The sequence below is a fragment of the Mytilus californianus genome, unplaced genomic scaffold (genome assembly GCF_021869535.1).
Source record: "Mytilus californianus isolate M0D057914Y unplaced genomic scaffold, xbMytCali1.0.p SCAF_4, whole genome shotgun sequence".
In the NCBI taxonomy this organism is placed as follows: domain Eukaryota; kingdom Metazoa; phylum Mollusca; class Bivalvia; order Mytilida; family Mytilidae; genus Mytilus; species Mytilus californianus.
This window is the reverse complement of record NW_026262690.1, coordinates 32,063,076-32,084,351: the sequence shown is the minus strand read 5'-3', so window position 1 is coordinate 32,084,351 and position 21,276 is coordinate 32,063,076. Positions and strand designations below refer to the sequence as shown.

Below are 21,276 nucleotides of genomic sequence, written 5' to 3'. Positions count from 1 at the left end.
TTCTTTATAAAAATAAGGAGATGTGGTATGATTGCCAATGAGATAACTATCCACTAAAGTTCAAATGAAGTGGATGTTAGCAAATATAGGCATTATGCTTTTCTTAATGCAAGCTTAAACTTAAAGAAATTGTAAATTGCAATGCACTAGAATTTATAAGTATTCACATATTAGTGAACATCACGTTTATAAAAGGATATAAAAAATATATACAGCTTTCATTCGAGTCATCCCGTAATTACCAAGAACTCGGTGATTGTTTCCAAAATCGTATTTGAGGGGCAATTGGAAAGTGCTCATGAGAGATAAAACAATTGCTTATAATGAAAAGAAAAACTATTTTCAAGAGTAAAATGATAAAAACAAGTAACACTAATTAAACTGCCAAATGGCAACAAAACACCCTTTTTGAAAGGTGTTTTGTTGGAAGGGATTGAAGAAAAGGAAAGGTATGAATCAATGAATATTTGTGAACAAAAAAATATGGTTTGAATTGGGACTGTACATAAAAATCCATTTCCCGGTTTTAAAGTCGTGTGTACAAATTCCTTTTCCCTTTTGTCCCACTGTCCATATTTCTGCTCAATGTACTGGTACATATTCGTGTCCACAATAACTTATTTTTTATCTTGTTTTTTTATTTGAAAATGTAAAATGAATGAGACAGTATAGACCTTGAATGTTTTAGTATGTACAGTAGGTACCCTATGAATACGAGCATTTGTCGAATCTCTCATGGGCAGCGACTATTATATGTAATAAAGTATGTAAATATAGTGTAAACTCTATCCTTTATCATGGACACCTTCTTTCACAGGAATTGTAACTGAATTTATGTATTCTGTCTTTTCTAGTCAAACAGATAAAGGCAAAGAATTAAGTAAAAAATCAGGTAAATTTAGTTCTGTGTGTTGCTGTCCTCCTTACTGTAACCCAATTCAATGATTTCGTTTGTTAAATAAATGTCTCCCTTTTCTGCCTTTTGTTAGCTCAACATGGATACACAGTTGTAACCAAGCAGTAAACAAACTTTATACAACCATCAGTATTGAAAAAACCTGATGCAATAACTTAATATCATTCTATGATAATTATAAAAATAAAGATGATGATGATAATAACAATAACAATATATCTAATTATACTAGAAAAGATAGGAAAATGTTTGAAAATTAATTCGTATAAAAATTTATAAAAATGAATGGAGACCTGAATAAACATCCATGAGACAGTTATTCAAGAAGACGAGTTAACCCAAATATACATAAGAATTATATATTATCTTCAACGATAAACTAATGGGCATGTATGTTAACCTTATAACCTGTTCTATTTCGTAATCAATCTACAGTCCATTTTCAAACATTTCCATTTAGACGATCAAATTAAACAACATTCCCAACAAAAAAATAGAATTAGTGACAACTGCCGTGATGCCTGACGTTGATATTAAATTGTCATGCTTATTCGATCCGTAGTTTTGATGCGTCATTTTCTGAGGGATGGTGATCTGGCCTTTCAACTTTTGATTCGAAAAGGTAAAATAACAAAAATACCGAACTCCAAGGAAAATTCAAAACGGAAAGTCCCTTAACAAATGGCAAAATCAAATGCTCAAACACCTCAAACGAATGGAAAATAACTGTCATATTCCTGACTTGGTTCAGACATTTCCTTATGTAGAAAATGGAAGATTTAACCTGGTTTTATAGCTAGCTAAACCTCTCATTGTATGAAAGAAAGTCGCGTAAAATTCCATTATATTCACAACAATGTGTGAGCAAAACACAGACATAATAGGTGAAGATGTCAAAAATTGGAGTACAACAGTCAACATTGTGTTATTATCTTAATATCTATAAACTAGAGGCTCTAATGAGCCTGTGTCGCTCAACTTGGTCTATGTGCATATTAAACAAAGGACACAGATGGATTCATGACAAAATTGTGTTTTGGTGATGTTGATGTGTTTGTAGATCTTACTTTACTGAACATTCTTGCTCCTTACTATTATCTCTATCTATAATGAACTTGGCCCGGTAGTTACAGTGGAAAATATGTTGTAAAAATTTACAAAAATTTACAAAATTTATGAAAATTGTAAAAAATTGACTATAAAGGGCAATAACTCCTTAAGGGGTCAATTGACAATTTTGGTCATGTTGACTTATTTGTGATCTAACTTTGCTGTACATTATTGCTGTTTACAGTTTATCTTTATCTATATAATAATATTCAAGATAATAACCAAAAGCTGCAAAATTTTCTTAAAATTACCAATTCAGGGGAAGCAACCCAACAAAGTGTTGCCTGATTGGTCTGAAAATTTCAGGTCAGATAGATCTTGACCTAATGAACAATTTTATCCTCATCAGATTTGCTCTAAATGCTTTGGTTTCAGAGATATGCGCCAAAAACTGCATTTTACCCTATGTACTATTTTTTAGCCATGTCGGCCATCTTGGTTCGCAAGCGGGGTCATCGGACACATTTTTTAAACTAAATACCCTAATGATGATTGTGGACAAGTTTGGTTAAATTTGTCTTAGTAGTTTCAGAGGAGAAGATTTTTGCAGAAGATTAAAAAATTTTACGAAAAATGGTTAAAAATTGACTATAAATGGCAATAACTCCTTAAGGAGTCAACTGATCATTTTGGTCAAGTTGACTTATTTGTAGATCTTACTTTGCTGAACATTATTACTGTTTACAGTTTATCTCTATCTATAATAATATTCAAGATAATAACCAAAAACGGCAAAATTTCCTTAAAATTACCAATTCAGGGGCAGCAACCCAACAACGGGTTGCTTGATTGGTCTGAAAATTTCAGGGCAGATAGATCTTGACCTAATGAACAATTTTATCCTCATCAGATTTGCTCTAAATGCTTTGGTTTCAGAGATATAAGCCAAAATCTACATTTTACTCCTATGTTCTATTTTTTAGCCATGTCGGCCATCTTGGTTCGCGGGCGGGATCATCGGACACATTTTTTAAACTAGATACCCTAATGATGATTGTGGACAAGTTTGGTTAAATTTGTCATAGTAGTTTCAGAGGAGAAGATTTTTGTAAAAGATAACAAAAATTTACGAAAAATGGTTAAAAATTGACTATAAAGGGCAATTACTCCTTAAGGGGTCAACTGACCATTATGGTCAATTTGACTTATTTGTAGATCTTACTTTGCTGAACATTATTGCTGTTTACAGTTTATCTCTATCTATAATAATATTCAAGATAATAACCAAAAACGGCAAAATTTCCTTACAATTACCAATTCAGGGGCAGCAACCCAACAAGGGGTTGTCCGATTCATCTGAAAATTTTAGGGCAGATAGATCTTGACCTGATAAACAATTTTACCCCACATCAGATTTGCTCTAAATGCTTTGGTTTCAGAGATATAAGCCAAAATCTACATTTTACTCCTATGTTCTATTTTTAGCCATGGCGGCCATCTTGGTTGGTTGGCCGGATCACCGGACACATTTTTTAAACTAGATACCCCAATGATGATTGTGGCCAAGTTTGGTCAAATTTGGCCGAGTAGTTTCAGAGGAGAAGATTTTTGTAAAAGTTAACGACGACGGACGACGACGACGACGACGACGACGGACGCCAAGTAATGAGAAAAGCTCACTTGGCCCTTTGGGCCAGGTGAGCTAAAAACAAACAACTATGTCAACAAAGAAAAATGACACTCGAGTATACTGATGGTTCTTATGTAGACGAAACGCGCCTCTGTCAGACGTACAAAATTATAAGCCCTGCAAATTTGATGGATCTTTATTTTAATTAGTAAGTTTTGATAACACAAAATGATAATCACTCATTTCATTAACTTACTATAAAGTTCGTGTACTTGATGTAAACATCAAATACAATTTTATATTTTACAGAGTACAAATTTCAAAGTATATATGCAGTGTTGATAGCTGTTCTTGTGTGTGCAATATTATATTGTAAGTCTTACATAACCACACATTATATTTTTGACAATTTACCTGATTACTTGCAGATGCTGAATATTTAATCATGATTGTAATTACTTGAATTTAAATATTATTAACATAATTGCAAACAAAGACAAACAACAAAATTAGTATCTCTCGCCTTTCTTTTTAAAGACGATTGAAATTATCCAATGGAACCAATCCCTATTAGTATTTGTTTTAAATACACATGTATACGAATCTACGAATATCTGCTGAATATTATACTTTCATCAATCAATTTAGATGACGATTAAAAATTAGAGAGAATCGAAACGAGCAAAACATATCAGGTACAAAACACCTATGCAAGATAGTTTTAGAAATCAAATTTTACAAAACATATGAAAAAAACTGTAGATGAAAAAGAGAGACGATAGATACAAAAGGGACATTCAAACTCATAAGTCAAAAATAAACTGATAACACCATGGCTATAACACCATGACCAACAGAAAAACTGCAGTACGCAAAACACATCATAGAAAACTAGACTAAGTAACACGAACCTTGTCTTGTTGCGTTGATAATGTTAGTACGAATCCGGTGATATGTCTAGTTTGGTAGGTCACATTCGGGGAAAAGGGGACGAGATTATAGATACGACAATTGGTACATATCCGTTGTCATCTGTGAAACAGATATTCCATAACGGTCAACCAACTCGTGATGACGTCCTTAAAATTTACGAAGGGATGATTTCCACTTCACCACTTGAAACTCTTGGTCTAATAGCTTCCTTGTGAGCAGCAACCCTATATCAATGAAATCATGATAGAAAAAACAAGCCCTGGAATATCGGATCAACTGGGAGACATGTACTCCGTATGTAGATATGTGGCACGAAATAGTTATGTTTTTGTTTCAAAAAAGTAGACTAAATATTTTTATCTCTTTTTCAGTATCGGTTGTCATATTCAAAATAGTAACAGGTAAGATCAAGCATTTTATGGCTGAAAGATGGTTAAAGAAAAAAGGAATATAACAATGTTGGTAAATTATGAGGCAATCCAAAATCATGATGACCCACGAATTCACCAGGACAAGCCCAAAATTAACATGCTATATATTCTCAAAAAAAATACCCTTGAAAGCCAGATATATTAAATCCCGATTTTGGATCTAGGTCATCTGTTGGTAAGGAGATGAGGATAGTTATGAAAAGATGCATTATTTGCCACCCAAACCCCATGAAATTGTTAATAAATTAAATCAATGAAAAGCAAAATTTGGTCTTTGCAACGCAGTGCATACATGTACAGTTTGGTTTCTTTGACAAAAAGGTTCATATAGGCAAACAATAAATGGTATTATCTAAGATATATTTGACTTATAACGATGACCTTTTTATCAAAAATTAAGTAGCCAAATGTATATTCCTATCTGATTATCAAAAGGATATCTAGAAATGACTTAGTTTTGGCAGCTATGGATGTTTTTCCTAAAAGCAAGACGTTTTGAAGGCAGAATGCAAATATTTGAACAAAATTCTACTATATAATCAGTTGACAGACCTATGTCATTTGGAGATATTCTTTTAACATGTCGTAAAAATGTGTTCTTGTTCATGGTTTTCAAATTTACGGGATAAATATTGTTTTTTAATGTATATTTATTCTATTTCATAAATTCGTGTTTTTTTATATTTAATTCCTCAATCTTAAATATTTTTCCCGTTACAACGACTTGCGTTCTCGTAACATTGTAATATTTCATAGATGATATGATCATGCATACACTGCAGTTGTCCATTTTCGCTTGCATAACATTAGTATACATTATTATACAGACACACTCTAAGACTTGACGCAAGTTAAGACCAACCTTCAAAGTAACAAAAAGGCACACTATACCAATGGGACAATACCAAAGCCTTAATCAAAGAAACAGAGACAGTACCGTAGCCAAAATGAAAAATATCGAAAAGACAAACAACTGTTACAGTTTATAATATATAACACAGACAAATAATGAGTAAGCAACACGAACCCTCCATAATCCAAGGTTTGACCTCAGGTGCATCTAAATTGTTAATCATAGTGTCGGTGTTGCTGTTGTTGTTGTTGTTGTTGACCCCTAAATGATCCACAGAAAATTGATCTAAATAATTGAGATCTCTCATTTCAGCTAGATCCAAGGATAATGACAAACACATTACTCTTGATTCTGTTATCTGCTGTAAAACTATATGCCCTTTGTCTTTCAATCAGCGGACAGTTACAGGTGAGTGGTTTTTTTCATTCAACAAACACAATAAAGATAAAATATAATGATTATTTAACCAACGTGACAAGCCTGGTCTTCTAGGGGATACAACTGTTCAGACATTAAAGCCAGAAGATACAAAGAAAAAACTCAATTTGAGTAAACAAATAGTTGAACTGACTAAGGTTGGTTAAAAATAATTATCATAGAATGTCGCCAATAGACCAATTTGCCGTTGATCTAGTTATGAAGCATTTCCATAATTCTAAACTAAAACAGCTAAATCCCCATAGGTATATGTTCAACAACCCATGCAGTTGAGTCCTGTGCTGACATAAAATATCATTGTAGCGATAATTTTCTGTAAAATTACAGTTCATCAAAATGATCGACCTAAACCAATTTTGTATTGTGAATGCTTTTCATCATTGTAATTAATTTAAATGAAAGGAGGTGGGGTATATGTCAAGTTGACAGCAATCAAAAGACTCAATTATCCAGAAAGACATGAAGAAAGTAACAATCAGTCTTCACCAATAGACAGGTGGTTTTTTTTATTTCCGTACATTTTGAAGATAACAGTTTGATTTTAGATTCAGAAATGGTTACAGTAAAAAGTGAAGAAGAGCAGAGTTTTCAGGTTTCTGAAACCTGCTGTTTTATCATGTGGTCTATCAGCAGGCAAAAAGATAAAAAAGATCAACGTAAGTTTTTCATCACTGAAAATTAAAAGTTTTTATAATTAGCTATTGTACGGCAATATCATTTGTTTGTTGTATAATATATTACCTTGAAATAAGCGGGGGATAGGGTTTAGATACCAATGAGACAAGTTATTTGACGAATTGGTTGTCAAGAAAGAGATATATATTTATATGAAACAGTTAAACATTACTCTTGGGATGTTGTTCACAAGAATATCAACACATACACTGACAAACTAGTGTATCTAAAAATTTAATCAGTTTTACTAATTCTATCAAATTATATCGATATTATAGCCGACTCTCAATGATTAGTACGTTAGTCAGATAAACAGTATATATAAATATATATATATAAACAAGTCTAAATTGAAAACATATGTATATATATATATATGCGCATCTATATCAGTACAATTGGTACCATTGGTGTAATTATCATTTATTTTTTTAAACTATGGACTATTCAGGAAATGGTCAGAAAGCGGAAGTGTAAATTCTCCGATAATGCATTTCAACCTATTGTGGTGCATCTATATGGGCAGCATCATTAATCCTGTCCCTACACTATGTGACTCTGTGTTTACATGTATTTCCTTTAGTTTTGCTCCTATGGCCCCACTTCTAAAGCTAAAAGTGGAGTACATTAATGCCAGCATACATATGAATATCCGAGCAGAATTTTTCATTTTATGCATTACGTCTATTAATATTTTTAACTTAGTTAAAAAGTGATAACTTCTTGATTGAAACTGAATATTTCATTTCAGACAGAAAATATATTAAGTCAACTGAAACTCATCTTATCGATGATATGATTATCAAGCCTAATGGAACGCTTCCAATAAACAAATCAGTTGATAACACAGATGAGGCAAGTAAAAAGCAAGACATTTTTTTTGGTGGGGGTCTCTTGTTTGTTAGTTTATTTGTTTGTTTGTTAATTTTTGGTTTTTCAAAATGCAATTTTTTGTTGTTTTTTTTTATATTTGAGGGTCGGGTGCCCAATCTATTTCATCTTATATATAAAAAAAAATCAATTTACTTTATATTCTATACAGCTTGGTTGTTTTCTATCTTTTAACATATTTCTAAGCAAGATCGGAATATATCGGGACTTTAATGCTGCAAGCTAGAACACTAAAAGCAAGCTTCAAGAAAGCGACACAAACACATCTACCTTATAGAATGAATTTTATTCATTTTAGACGTTGTGCTAAGAACTTCAAAAAAGACAACCGCCAAACAGAGTTTGCTTAATCAAAATAAATATGGGAATTTTGATCACCTGTTCTACTAGAGATATACAGACGTATATTTCAGACTAATTCATCACTTCTCTTCAATGCAGTAGTATAGAAAGCTCTTAATTTACGAACCTGTTCTTTTTCTTTAGATTTTGTTGATACTTGGGGAAACCAGAAAGGAATGAAGCTTGGAATCAAAAAGTTCCCACGATCTGTTGATGTGTTCATTGAAATATTTCATTGGTTGAAATGACTTATCTTTTTTTTTTTGAGCTATTAAAATCGACTTATTTCTTTTGAGTTTCTTGTTTGTATATTTGTATATATATGTTAAAGTTATTTGTATGAGATTTCTTAAGTTTATGTTAATGGTTGATTGTATATATGTACCGACTCTAAACAAAATGTACTTAGTTACCTACTTACTTACTCGCTTACTTTTCCCTACAGAAATGTTATAATATCAGTTATGGAAGCAAGGATGAGATAAGATAAGATAGCAAAAATAAAAAAAAAAAAAAAGGACAAAACCATTATATGTTGTTGTCTGTAGTGTTTACAAATTTCGTGAAGCGGGAACTGAAAATACAAGTTGACATTCCAACATTTACTCAAGAAAAATATCCGGGAACTTTAATTTGTTGATTAAGAATTGTCACTACCTATCGTCCTATGATTTGGGAGTAAAGATTACACGTGGCAATTGTTTATTTACATTTTCTACATTAACATTTGATCATCTTTAAGGCGCTTTTTGATTGGATGCAGCCAGTTACAACTGCGACCAATGAAAATAATTACCTCGTGGATCCAAAATTCTATCTCAATCCGCCAAGGGTTGAGAGGAGGGGACTGGGTCGTAACCATTGGCTAGCGAAGATGATAAATGTTAAGCTATGGTTAAATGGATTTTACAGGTCATGGACAATAAATTATATATTCTTCATTACTAGTACGTATACATAAGTAATGAAATAGAATCACAAGCAGTTTACAAAAATGTAGATAAGGTCCGTGTGAAATTACACAATTGTAGAATAGGATTAACTATACGATATAGGTAATGGTAATTGCTGGAGGCCGTACGGTGACCAACAGTTTCTATCATCCGCAAAATTTGGTCTCTGCTTGTCTCATTGGCACTATACCACATTTTCTTATTTTTATATTAAGTGATTGAAAATTACAATGTTCTTCCGCACAATACATTTGATTTTGCGTCACCACCAGTTATGATGTTTTTCTTAGATAGGACGCTTTGGGCGGTAAAGACAATATTTGGGCGGTAAAGACAATATTCAAAACATATACTACTAGTGTCCCCTACAATAATAACATTGATAGTTGCCCAGTAGAATATATACAATTCTGAAAATTCTCTATTCAAAATTTCAAATGAAAAATGCCTGGGGGAAAATTAGGAACATTAAAGAGAACAAAATTTCACACCTACGTTACAATTGCAAGTTGTTAAAATATGATCTTGAAATTAAATGGTTTATATACATGTTCATACAACATAGTTTAGATAACTGTGGAATATCAAAAATTTGGGACATGTAGTTTTGCGACAAATGGGTAGTATATGTGTGGGACAAAAACTTAAGAATTTTAAGACAGATTTGGTGAATAAATCCAATATCTTATTAAATGATTTTTTATTTATATCCTATAAATTTAGATGCGGTAGTCACCGATTACCCGTTGAGACAAGAAGATTAAAATTGGTAACTTTCTCGAACACTAGTAAATAAATTTTAGTCTGAAACGGTCATTTTGATCTAAACATCATCTGAAAAGTTTGAATAATAGGCATATTCAGTCTTTCAGTAAAATTTTTAGACGTATCCACTGCAGTAAATTCAGTACTGTTCAGAGAATTCGTTTGCAATTAAATCAGTACTGTTCAGTAGCTTTTACGACAATTGAGCATGATGTTGGTTTGTACAGGTAAATTACAACTTCTAAACTTATACTGAACAAATCTTAATTGACTGCAAGCTAATTGTCTGGACAGTGCTGAATTTACCGCAGTGGATGAGTCTGACAATTGACGCTGAAAATAGTAATGATCGGCGTTAAAGGGCAATAACTTCAATAAGGTGTCGTCTGACAATTATTGGCCAATAATGTATTTGTAGATCTTGTCTTGCTGATCATTTTTGCTGTCTAAGGTTTCTTGTTTATAGTTATCAAAAAATAAGCAAAATGGAAAACAAAATTGCAAATTTAGTCATTTATGTGCAATAACTCCCGTAAGAAGTCGTCTGACAGTTTCAATTTAAATATCTCCACAATCAGAACTTTTTTGCCCCTTGTCATATTTTCTCTATTTATAACGGTTTTCTAGATAAATGACAAAACTCGCATTTTGCCCCTATGTTTTATTTTTAGCCATGTCGGCCATGTTGGTTGGCAGGTAAGGTCATCGGACACTTTTGTAAAACTAGATACCCCAATGAGGATTGTGTCCAAGATTGCTTAGATTTGGCACAGTATTTTTTAGAGGAGAAGATATTTGTAAAATTAACGGACGACGATTGCGGACGACAGACGCCAAGCTATGAGAAAATATAACTTGTCCCTTTTCATATTTATTGATAGGGTTTACTCATATTCAATTAACCAACAACAGAAAAACACAGGTAGTTGTCACATTAACCAATTCTAATAGACAGTAAAAACTATATATAAGATTTCTCCATCGTTTTGGGCTAAAATTAAAACATCATCCGATATTACACAAGCCATTATCTAGTTGGAATGCAATAGGTAAATTTTGGTTAAAAGATTTGATAAGAAATTTGCCGATAAACTTTTTCTGTGTAGATGTTCTGACCTTTCAGGTCTTGATATCAAAACCCTACCACATTATTACAAAAGCGCTTTACAATCGTGGTCAAAATTGACAGGGATCACACAGGGTATGTTTAACAAAATGGACGTAAAGAAACAGCGGTTATTTGGAAACTCAAATATTTTATTTCAGGGCAAATCTTTATTTTATTCTTCTTTTTCAAAAAGTCGAATTGGTGATATATGGGAGGATAATACCAAAGATTTTAAATCGTGCAATGAAATATATCAACAACTAATAGATAAACGTAATTGTATTTCGGAATACTCGCGAATTAAAAGTTCCATACCACAAACATGCATGCAGATTTTAAAAAAAACAAAGATGTTTCACGCACTTAAAAAAGCCACAAAATCAAAATTTCTGAAAACTTTGAATTTCTAAATCCAGATAATTTTAAAATTAAAGATTGGACATTAAAATATCTTCAGCTAAACATAAACATAACTAAGACACCAAAGTGTCAAACAAAATGGGAAAATTTGTATAGCGAGTATATAAATTGGGAAAATATTGGCTAAATCTCAGTAAAATGGATATTAATACAAAGGTTAAAGAATTGCAATGGAATATTATGTATACACAGGATTATATATACTGAAAACAGACTGCAAATAATGCATATGTCAAACGGAAAATGTCACTTATGTGATGAAAATAATAATATTGAAACTCTTGTCATGAGCATTTATTTTATCAATGTAACAATGGTGTAACAATAACAATGGTGTAACAATAACAATGGTGTAACAATGTTACACCATTGATAGAAACAGTTGTATGAAATTTACAACTTTGTAACTTAATATATGGCATGGTATTGGTTGCAAAAATTTGATATTTTCCATTTAAATGCAATATTTCTTATTTAATTGGTATATTTCTTCATTTAAATGCAATATTTTTTTATTTGAATGGTATATTTTTTCATTTAAATGCAATATTTTTTATTCAGATAGTATAATTTTTCATTCAAATGGTATAATTTTTCATTCAAATGGTATAATTTTCGTTCAAATGCAATATTTTTTATTCAATTGGTATAAAATGTCATTTGAATGCAATATTTTTTATTCAATTGGTATAGTAGTTTTTTATTTATATGCAATAATTGCGTTATGGGAAATTCTTTGGCGTCATGAGGTCAAATTTGCAACAACGTTTGTGATTGGTCGGTAATTGTTTGGATTTCTCCCCTTTCTTTCTAAACATGGGTGACCAAGAATTAAAAAACGCGTCAGAATACCGCCCCTATAACTAAATTTGGCGTTCGTGCGAATTTGTGCACTGGCTGTTAATGCCAATGATGACCAGGACGAGCAAAAATGCGAGTGACAAGTAATAATAATTAATTTGACACACAACTTGTTCATTAATAGAAAAAGATGCCTGCGTGCATGGCAAAAACACCTCCAATGAAAACCTTTTCTGAAGAAACTCTCCTACAGTCTACACATTGTCTTTGCATAAATAAGTATGCAGGGCATATTTCAAAACATATTTCATCTTCAGGACTTTTAAATGATTTACTTTTCAATACTGCATTGGGAAGGGGGTATAAAAGGTTTATTTTGTGACACATTATATAATATAATTAGGTATCCAACAAATTATATGATTGTACGTTTAGCTATTATCTAGACCCGTACAAAATGTATATAATTAGACACATTTAACAGGGGCGGATCCAAAAATACGGTGTCTAGATTGGAGGGGGGGAGTAGATTCAAATTTAGATATTTGTATAGAGATGTATATATGCAAGTATTGACAGTAATGGTTATGGTGTGTGTGTGAGGCAACCAAAAGTCAATCAACGTATTCTGTATATTTCATCATTTCTTTATTATGTTATCTATAGGTTTGGTCCCGCCCCTTATCTGTTTTTTGCACATTAGGGACGACATCAAAAGTTCAATGTAGGATAAAAAAAACTTAAAATCGATGTTAATTAAACAAAACTTTTTTTTGACCAAAAACCAATTTGATGATTATATATATGTTTATATATTCAATAATGCCATTTATTTTGGAAAAAAGGGTAGGGGCAAGGCGTTTTTAAAACATATCAATGGGATGCGTTATTTTTTTTTTTGTTCTTCGGAAGTGAGCCAGAAGAAGTCCATTTCTGGTATTTTTTGCTTGTTGCTAATTTTAACGCCCAGTGAAAATTATTTCGTGCTTGTTCAGGAAAACACTAGTTTAGAAGTCACGTATATAATATAAAATGAAGAGATGGAATATGATTGCTGATAAGGCAACTATCCACCGGAGTTCAAATATGAAGTGGATGTAAGCAATTATAGATAAGATAAGATAAGAAAAATTTATTTTAAGTCGGGTAACATGAAATACTACAAACATAAGCTCTGTAGAGCTTTTTGCCGTCATGTAGACAAATGCTTTTTGTAGACAATCGTAAGGCCTTCAACAATGACAAAAACATGATAATGTAAAGTCGTCTATAAAAGGCCCGACATGAAAAGTATGAACAATTCAAACGAAAAAACTAACAGGCTGAGCCTAGTTATACATAACAAAACAATTTACAAAATATCAAATATGAGTCGAGACAGGAACCAACGACAACCACTAAACTACAGGCTTCATCCCTGGGACAGGCAAATAAAGAATATGGCAGGGTGGATATAAAAAACGAAGATGCGGTATGATTGCAAATGAGACAACTCTCCACAAGAGATCAAATGACACAGAAATCAACAGCTATAAGTCACCGTACGGCCATCGACAATAAGCAAAGCCTACACCGCATATTCAGCTATAAAAGGCCCCGAAATCAAAAATGTAAAACAATTCAATCGAGAAAACTTACGGCCGAATTAATGTACAAAAAAATGAACGAAACACAAATATGTATAACAAAGCAACAAACGACAACCACTGAATTACAGGCTCCTGACTTGGGACAAGCACATACATACAGAATGTGGCGGGGTTAAACATGTTAGCGGGATCCCAATCCTCCCCCTAATCTGGGACAGCGGTGTAATAGTACAACAACAAGTTTGTGAGCAACCCATCCCGAAGCTGGGACAGTGGTGAAACAGTACAATAAAATAACAACCTGCACAAATCAGCAAATTAACTCAAACGATCGGTACGAGACACACAAAAAAACTAACATTAAGACAATAGACACAAAGCACCGACATAAGAGTATTTGCAATTACTGGAAGTTTGCTCAAACCTAATTACAACTGGTACTGAAATAAATCTTGTTCTCCCAGACTGAGTTATCAATCTGTACACAATACGCGGCAAAGGATTTATTAAAAAAGAAAACAGTCTGAGAAACGTCTGGTTTACGTTGTATATAGATATAAGAAGATGTGGTATGAGTGCCGATGAGACAACTCTCCATCCAAGTCATAATTTGTAAATGTAAACCATTAAAGGTCAACGTACGGTCTTCAACACGGAGCCTTGGCTCAAACCGAACAGCAAGCTATAAAGGGCCCCCAAAAAATTAGTAGTGTAAACCATTCAAACGGGAAAACCAACGGTGTCTAATCTATTTAAAAAAACGATATACTTGCATATAAATCCATATACAATGAAACGGTTTTTGAAAAGTGGACCGAACGTTTTGACCATCGAAATTTTGCAATAGAAATACTAGTTATGACCACAAGATTTTAACAGCCAGTGCAGGACTCGCACGAACGTTCGATTTAGTTAGAGGGGCGATATTCTGATGCGTTTTTTAATTCTTGGTCACCCATGTTTAGAAAGAAAGGGGAGAAATCCAAACAATTTCCGACCAATCACAAATGTTGTTGCAAATTTGACCTTATGACGTCAAAGAATATCCCATAATACAATTATTGCATATAAATAAAAAAAACTACTATACCAATTGAATAAAAAATATTGCATTCAAATGACATTTTATACCAATTGAATAAAAAATATTGCATTTGAACGAAAATTATACCATTTGAATGAAAAATTATACCATTTGAATGAAAAATTATACCATCTGAATAAAAAATATTGCATTTAAATGAAAAAATATACCATTCAAATAAAAAAATATTGCATTTAAATGAAGAAATATACCAATTAAATAAAAAATATTGCTTTTAAATGAAAAATATCAAATTTTTGCAACCAATACCATGCCATACTCGTTAGAAAAGATATTCTATTAGGAATTTGTGCAGATAATTCAAATAATACAATTGTTAACGCAATAATACTTTATTTTAAATGGGCTATTTGGAAAATACGTAATAAATGCAAATTTGATAAAATTAAACTGAATATGAAGTATATACGGGCTTGGTGAAATTGCACATGAAAAGCGAATTAAAACTACTCTTGCTACGCTCGGATATAAAGTAAATATGTAGAGCAAAAGTTGAACTCTTATCGACAAAATATAAGAAGATATACTTAGTTCTACTGTTCTAAACTAAAGTTGTGTTCGAATCCATATATAATAATCTTATCGCTTCTTAGGAAGAACTTAGTGAACAATATGTTATTTTTACAGAAAGAAAACTAATATTTTTACTGTAATCGATATTTGAATCTATTTCTGTGCATATTATGTATATTAGTAAATTACCACATATATCATGCTTCTAACTACATTAGTGCTTTATCCTTTTATTATCCATACGTGTATTACAGAATAATTTCAATTTTTGTTCAATCACATCAATAATTTCCAATTAAATTATAACTCTCATTTTTCTTATTCAAATATATAGTTTTCAAGTTTAAATCAACACATGGTAGTCAGTGAACCGGATATACGATAATAATTATGTATAACAGTGATGCTTATCAGATAAAATCAATTGCATTGTTATTTAAATATATGTATGTAAAACTATGGTAGTTTAAACTTATTTGATTTTTTCCCTGGTCAAGTGAGGCTGTTAAAAATACAGGGGTCCCTTAGTATGCGACCTGGGCTACTTTGGTCATATATCAGGAAATGATTGAATAAAAATATTTATTATCGTTAAAAAAAAAACACAAAAAAACCAAAAAAAAAACATCATTTTATAAAAGTAAACTTGCTATTAAAATATTGAATATCCTCACCTCTTTATGGAAAAAAAGTAGTATTACATTTTCCTGGCTTTAGGTTGGCCTTTTGTGTACCCAAGGCAGGTGAAGGAAGTCAACTTAGGAGCGCTGTGATTGGAAGTAAGGGTACAATATATTCTTTTATTAATTTATGAATAATTGCAGTGTGTATATTTACAATATAAATTTTGAAACCCATTGAAATATTTTCTTGAGAATTATTCGAAAACTCCTCCAAAGTTTCATAAATTTGAGGTAAAATGACGGTGGGCATGGATACCATAAACAAGCTCCGTTGGAAGATGGTCATGATACTATTTGACTTCAATTTCTAAAACAGAATAATAAAGTATTAATGCCACACATAACAGGTTTTATTATAAAAAGTGGTAATTTTAGAAAATGTTAGTATTATCGCCTATGGAAGAATAAATACTACCGTTTTCCCTATGGTCTATTGATAGGATATACACATATTCTATTGAAAAAACTAAAACAAAACAAAAAAGAACAAAAATCATTAACAAAGCAAACAAACAAAAAACGACTGTGTGTTTATATGTAATAAAATCGTCGTAGGAACACATCAGGACAAAATGACATCAGAAAGCGTGTTCTCGAAGGTCAACAAAACCGTCAGTGATCAAGGTCAAATTCAAGGAACATCCACAAATACATATAATTTAATAAATGTGATGCATAATATAATGTTAATCTTAACTTGTCACTTTACTGGATGTACTACCTTGAATAAAAATTATATTTCGACTCCACTTGGAATTAGTTTACAATGTAAACACACATTTTGACCTGAAATTATCCTAAAAGGTTGACCTACATATTAAGCATTCATAACCATCATAGTCAGTCTTTCGGCGAATTTTCTTACATTTGGACTTTGATTCTTTTAGTACTGTCCACACACTATGATTGCGATCTGTTTAAGTCTGTTCAATCTTGCAGAGCGTTTATTTTCTTTGTTTTTTTTTCAATTTAATTCAAAATAAACACATTAGCTCGGAAAATAAATGTTTACTCCATATATACCGATTTTCCTTTCGATTCATTCTGTTATACTATAAACAAGCTCTGTAAAGTAATCTCATTGCGGCATATTGACTGAACCTAATATATTTATCTAGACAGAACAATTCCTTTCCCGTATGTCAGATCTGTTTTGGCAACTGTGTATTAAACATTTAATAAATGCTTTTCCAAAAACAACATTTATTGATTTATTGAAACCATTTCGAATTTGATGAATTTTTTTTTTGGTTTTTACTCTAAGAATCCATAATATAAATGGTTTATGAATGCATGGAGTCCAAAGAAATAGTTCGTTGTAAATGCATTTATCCTAATAAACCTTAACAAATACACCGACGTCTTTATCTTAAAATTCTGGACTATGAATTGATTTGTCACATAATTGTCCAGTTTCGTTCACTTATATTTCAACAATCAGTCGGTTTATAAATGAGTTGTTGTGTGCACTTCCTACTGGTAGACATGGTTATGTAATCATATAAAGCAGAAATCATACAAGACCTTTTCAAAGACACAAAAATAGACATCTACAAGTGATTTAATTTCACGTCCAAAAATATTGATGATGTCCTGTCACTTATTAACCCTCATTTTAGACAGAGCATGCATCTACTGTGTCACAGTGAACATGAAATTAAGGAGACTACTGAAACTAGAAAGTCGATTACATATCTGGAGCTTTTTCTTGTAATTGGCCTAGATAGAGTTTTCTGACAATCGTGACGAATTCAAATTTACAAATGTCAACTTCCTATTTCTCAGTAGTAAAAATTCCTCTGTTACATCGTATGGTGTTAACATCTATGCATTGATACGCTTCGCGTTTGCTTGTTCACATCATATTGACTTAATGTACATGGATGTGCTCCAAATTAAAGACAACTGAGTAAAAATAGAGAAAAATATGACCTCTCCTCTAACCTGAATTTCACTTAATATATACAATAACATAGGGTATCATTATCATTATCATGGCACCTTACAAATGTACTTTACAAAATCTCAAATTGATTTCTCAAAAATCATTAATTTTGTTTAAGTATAATAATCTGCTTCGCCGAACGCAGCTGGATACGACCGCAGAGGTCCAACCATGAACAGTTGGGGCAAAAATGGACACAATATTCAAGCTTGATACAGGTCTGAATTTGGATTGTAACTAAATATTTGACACATTATAGGTTTCTGACACAGAATAAATGTAGTCAAAGAACTTAAAATTGGTTATGTGATTTGAATTTATAGTCAATTAAAGATTTCTTGCTGTTGTGCACTACACTGTGCTGTTGCGCAATACTTAGTAAATCTGTTTTCAGACTATATACAAAGAATTAGCAAATTAAATTGTGACCCCCAATTTTTGTTTTGGGAAAATTGATAATTTCTTAATTCTTGAGGGAAAAAAAATTGACTCCCCCTAAAAAAGATAATATTGAAACGCTGCCTCCCTGGTGCTAGAGTCGGCCACCAGAGAACACAGGGTCACAAAGAAAAAGAGAGTAAAATGATCTATAGAGTGTAATGTTCGACGTCCACTGTTTACCGTCGGACCAAAACACGTTACAGAAAGGGAAATCGTATACTTGTGTTTATATATATATTCTCAGTTGTGGAATAAAATATCTGAATAAAATAAAGTTTCATATTTTATTAATATCAAAAATAATCCACGACGCAGAGGATGGGTCTTGCCGGCTCTCTCACTGGTCTGGCCAGGTCCCCGGTAATGGTTGGTCTTACATATACAAACAAAACTAGTCTATAATTCAACAGTCAAGTAACAAGGTTGTCACTTATTTAGAATCTTTCTATAATCTCAATTTAAGGATATTACCACCCTACTACATTATAGAAGACAACAACTTAGTATAACAAATTAAATGACATATTAATCATGTCGGAACCGCCAACCGAACACTTAATGTGCACCTTCAATATCACTTCAAAGACACCGTCACCGGCACAGTCACCGTCACCGTCACCGGTACCGGCAACCGTATTTATCACCGTCACCGGCACCGACAATCTTAAATTAAAACAAAGTTAACTTTCAACGCTCGTCTGTATTTCTCAGACATATTCCAGCTTCTATTAAAGTTTGTCACTTCCCATTCTTTATCAACCCAACACTCTCTCGGTTCTGTTGTTGTTTTTGCCTTTATATACTTTCGACTGACCAATGGCAGAGATTGTTAAATATTGTTTACCAATCGGCAACCATGGATCACACAAGGGAAATTCCCTTAATTTTGATATTGTTTGTAAACATGGATTTATATTCATCAATAAAGATGGGATTTGACTTTAAATACATTAGTAGATCATTAGAAGAGTTTTATTTGAGTTTATATTCTAATAAGGTAACTAACGCGAAAATATGGAATCAGTTCGTGGATTAAAACTTCTTAACAAACTAACGTACACAAATCTGTCGTATCATTGAAACAACAGCCAAAATAACAAATTACAAGTCTGACATTACTTGCAACATTAGACATATCACTAACATCTATCGTTTATCCTCAATAATTTCAAGAAACTATACAGGTTTATTATAAAAAGGGGGAAAAGCCGGCATTACAATATTTGAAGAAATTTTCTTTTTGTAAAATGTGGTACAATTTAAGAGACATCCATACACTTAAACACAAGTCATTGTCTGAAAACTAGAAAAGTGCTTGTTTTGGCCCCTTGTTGGCCCCTAATTCCTGAACAGATTTGGGCAATTACCCTCAAAATGAATCCCACCTTCTACTTGTGGTCACGAGGGGGTCTCAACATGGGATTTTGGGTACAGTTGTGCAGCTGGGATTTAAAAAACAGCCCCCATTCATATATTGAATAATTGTGAAATCCCTACCTATACATATATTTCACAGCGAAATCATAACCCTTTCATATATTTATCAGCTCAAATAGTACCTAAATATATCACAATTGATCAATTACTACCTATTGATATATTTCCTCGGTAAAATTGCACCCCATTGATATATTTGACGTATCAAAAAAGGGACCCATTCCAGCGGCACATATGTATATACCTTCATATAGGAAGACAACCCCCCACCCCCGTGCTTGTGGTATTGATACCATTTTTGAGCAATCAAAATACTTTTACAGAAGTTATTGTCCTGAAACTAGAAAAATGTTTGTTTTGGGCCCTTTTTGGCCCCTAATTCCTAAACGGTTGGGACCATCACCCCCAAAAACAATCCCTAACTTCCTGTTGTGGTATTGAACCTTTTGCTTAATTTTCATAGAGTACCATACACTTAAACTAAAGTTATTTTCCGGAAACCAAATGTCTTCGGACGACAACGACGACGACGTGATAGCATTATACTAACGCAAATGTTTTGCGGTCGTATAAAAATCGTGAACGGTGTTTAGAAAAAAATGAAGACTTAACAATACAAATCTATTTGTATGTCCCCATACATCATGTGTCGTGGCGTTCACTTTCGTCATTCAATTTCCCATAATGTCTTTATACCTTTTGTGCTTACCACTGCCATGACATCTTAAACATGGAAAATGTAAAATTTCCAAATGATATTTGGCATTTCATAGAAATAAGAAGATGTGGTATGAGTGCCAATGAGATAACTCTCCAAGTCAAAATGTGTAAAAAGTAAACAATTAAAGGTCAAAGTACGGCCTTCAACACGCTACCTTGGCTCACACCGAACAGCAAGCTATCAAGGGCCCCAAAATGACTAGTGTAAAACAATTCAAACGGGAAAACCAACGGTCTAACCTATATAAAAAAACAAAACGAGAAACACTTATGAACCACATCAGCAAACGACAACCACTGAACAGGCTCCTGACTTAGGACAGGTGCATACAAATGCAGCGGGTTTAAACGTTTTAACAGGCGCCAACCTTCACACTAACCAGTAGTTTAACATTACAACATAAAAAGACACACTATAAAATATCAATTGAAATGGCTTAACTCGATCAAAAAGACAAAAAACAAGTAAACATACACTGAACGAATAAGTTTGATCTATGACACAATATTAATAAAAATTATTTAAAACAATGTCAAAAAGACAACTATAACCTGGAACAAAATGGCGTTAAATAAAATAATGTAAAAATACAAGAATCCTTCTATTGAAAGATGGCACCACAAACAAACGTCACAG

The 21,276-nt window shown here is 32.4% G+C and overlaps 1 protein-coding gene across 1 annotated transcript in view; it reads left to right on the top strand.

Moving 5' to 3' along the window:
* Positions 1–8,454, top strand: part of LOC127737903 (uncharacterized) — a 103,833-nt gene extending 95,379 nt beyond the window's left edge. The window contains exons 6-12 of the mRNA XM_052248871.1: positions 855–892; positions 3,906–3,968; positions 4,901–4,930; positions 6,126–6,221; positions 6,797–6,907; positions 7,678–7,781; positions 8,304–8,454. Coding sequence (XP_052104831.1) covers positions 855–892; positions 3,906–3,968; positions 4,901–4,930; positions 6,126–6,221; positions 6,797–6,907; positions 7,678–7,781; positions 8,304–8,339 — 478 coding nt within the window. The 3' untranslated portion in view covers positions 8,340–8,454. The remainder of the gene's footprint in view (positions 1–854; positions 893–3,905; positions 3,969–4,900; positions 4,931–6,125; positions 6,222–6,796; positions 6,908–7,677; positions 7,782–8,303) is intronic.
* Positions 8,455–21,276: the final 12,822 nt, after the last annotated feature.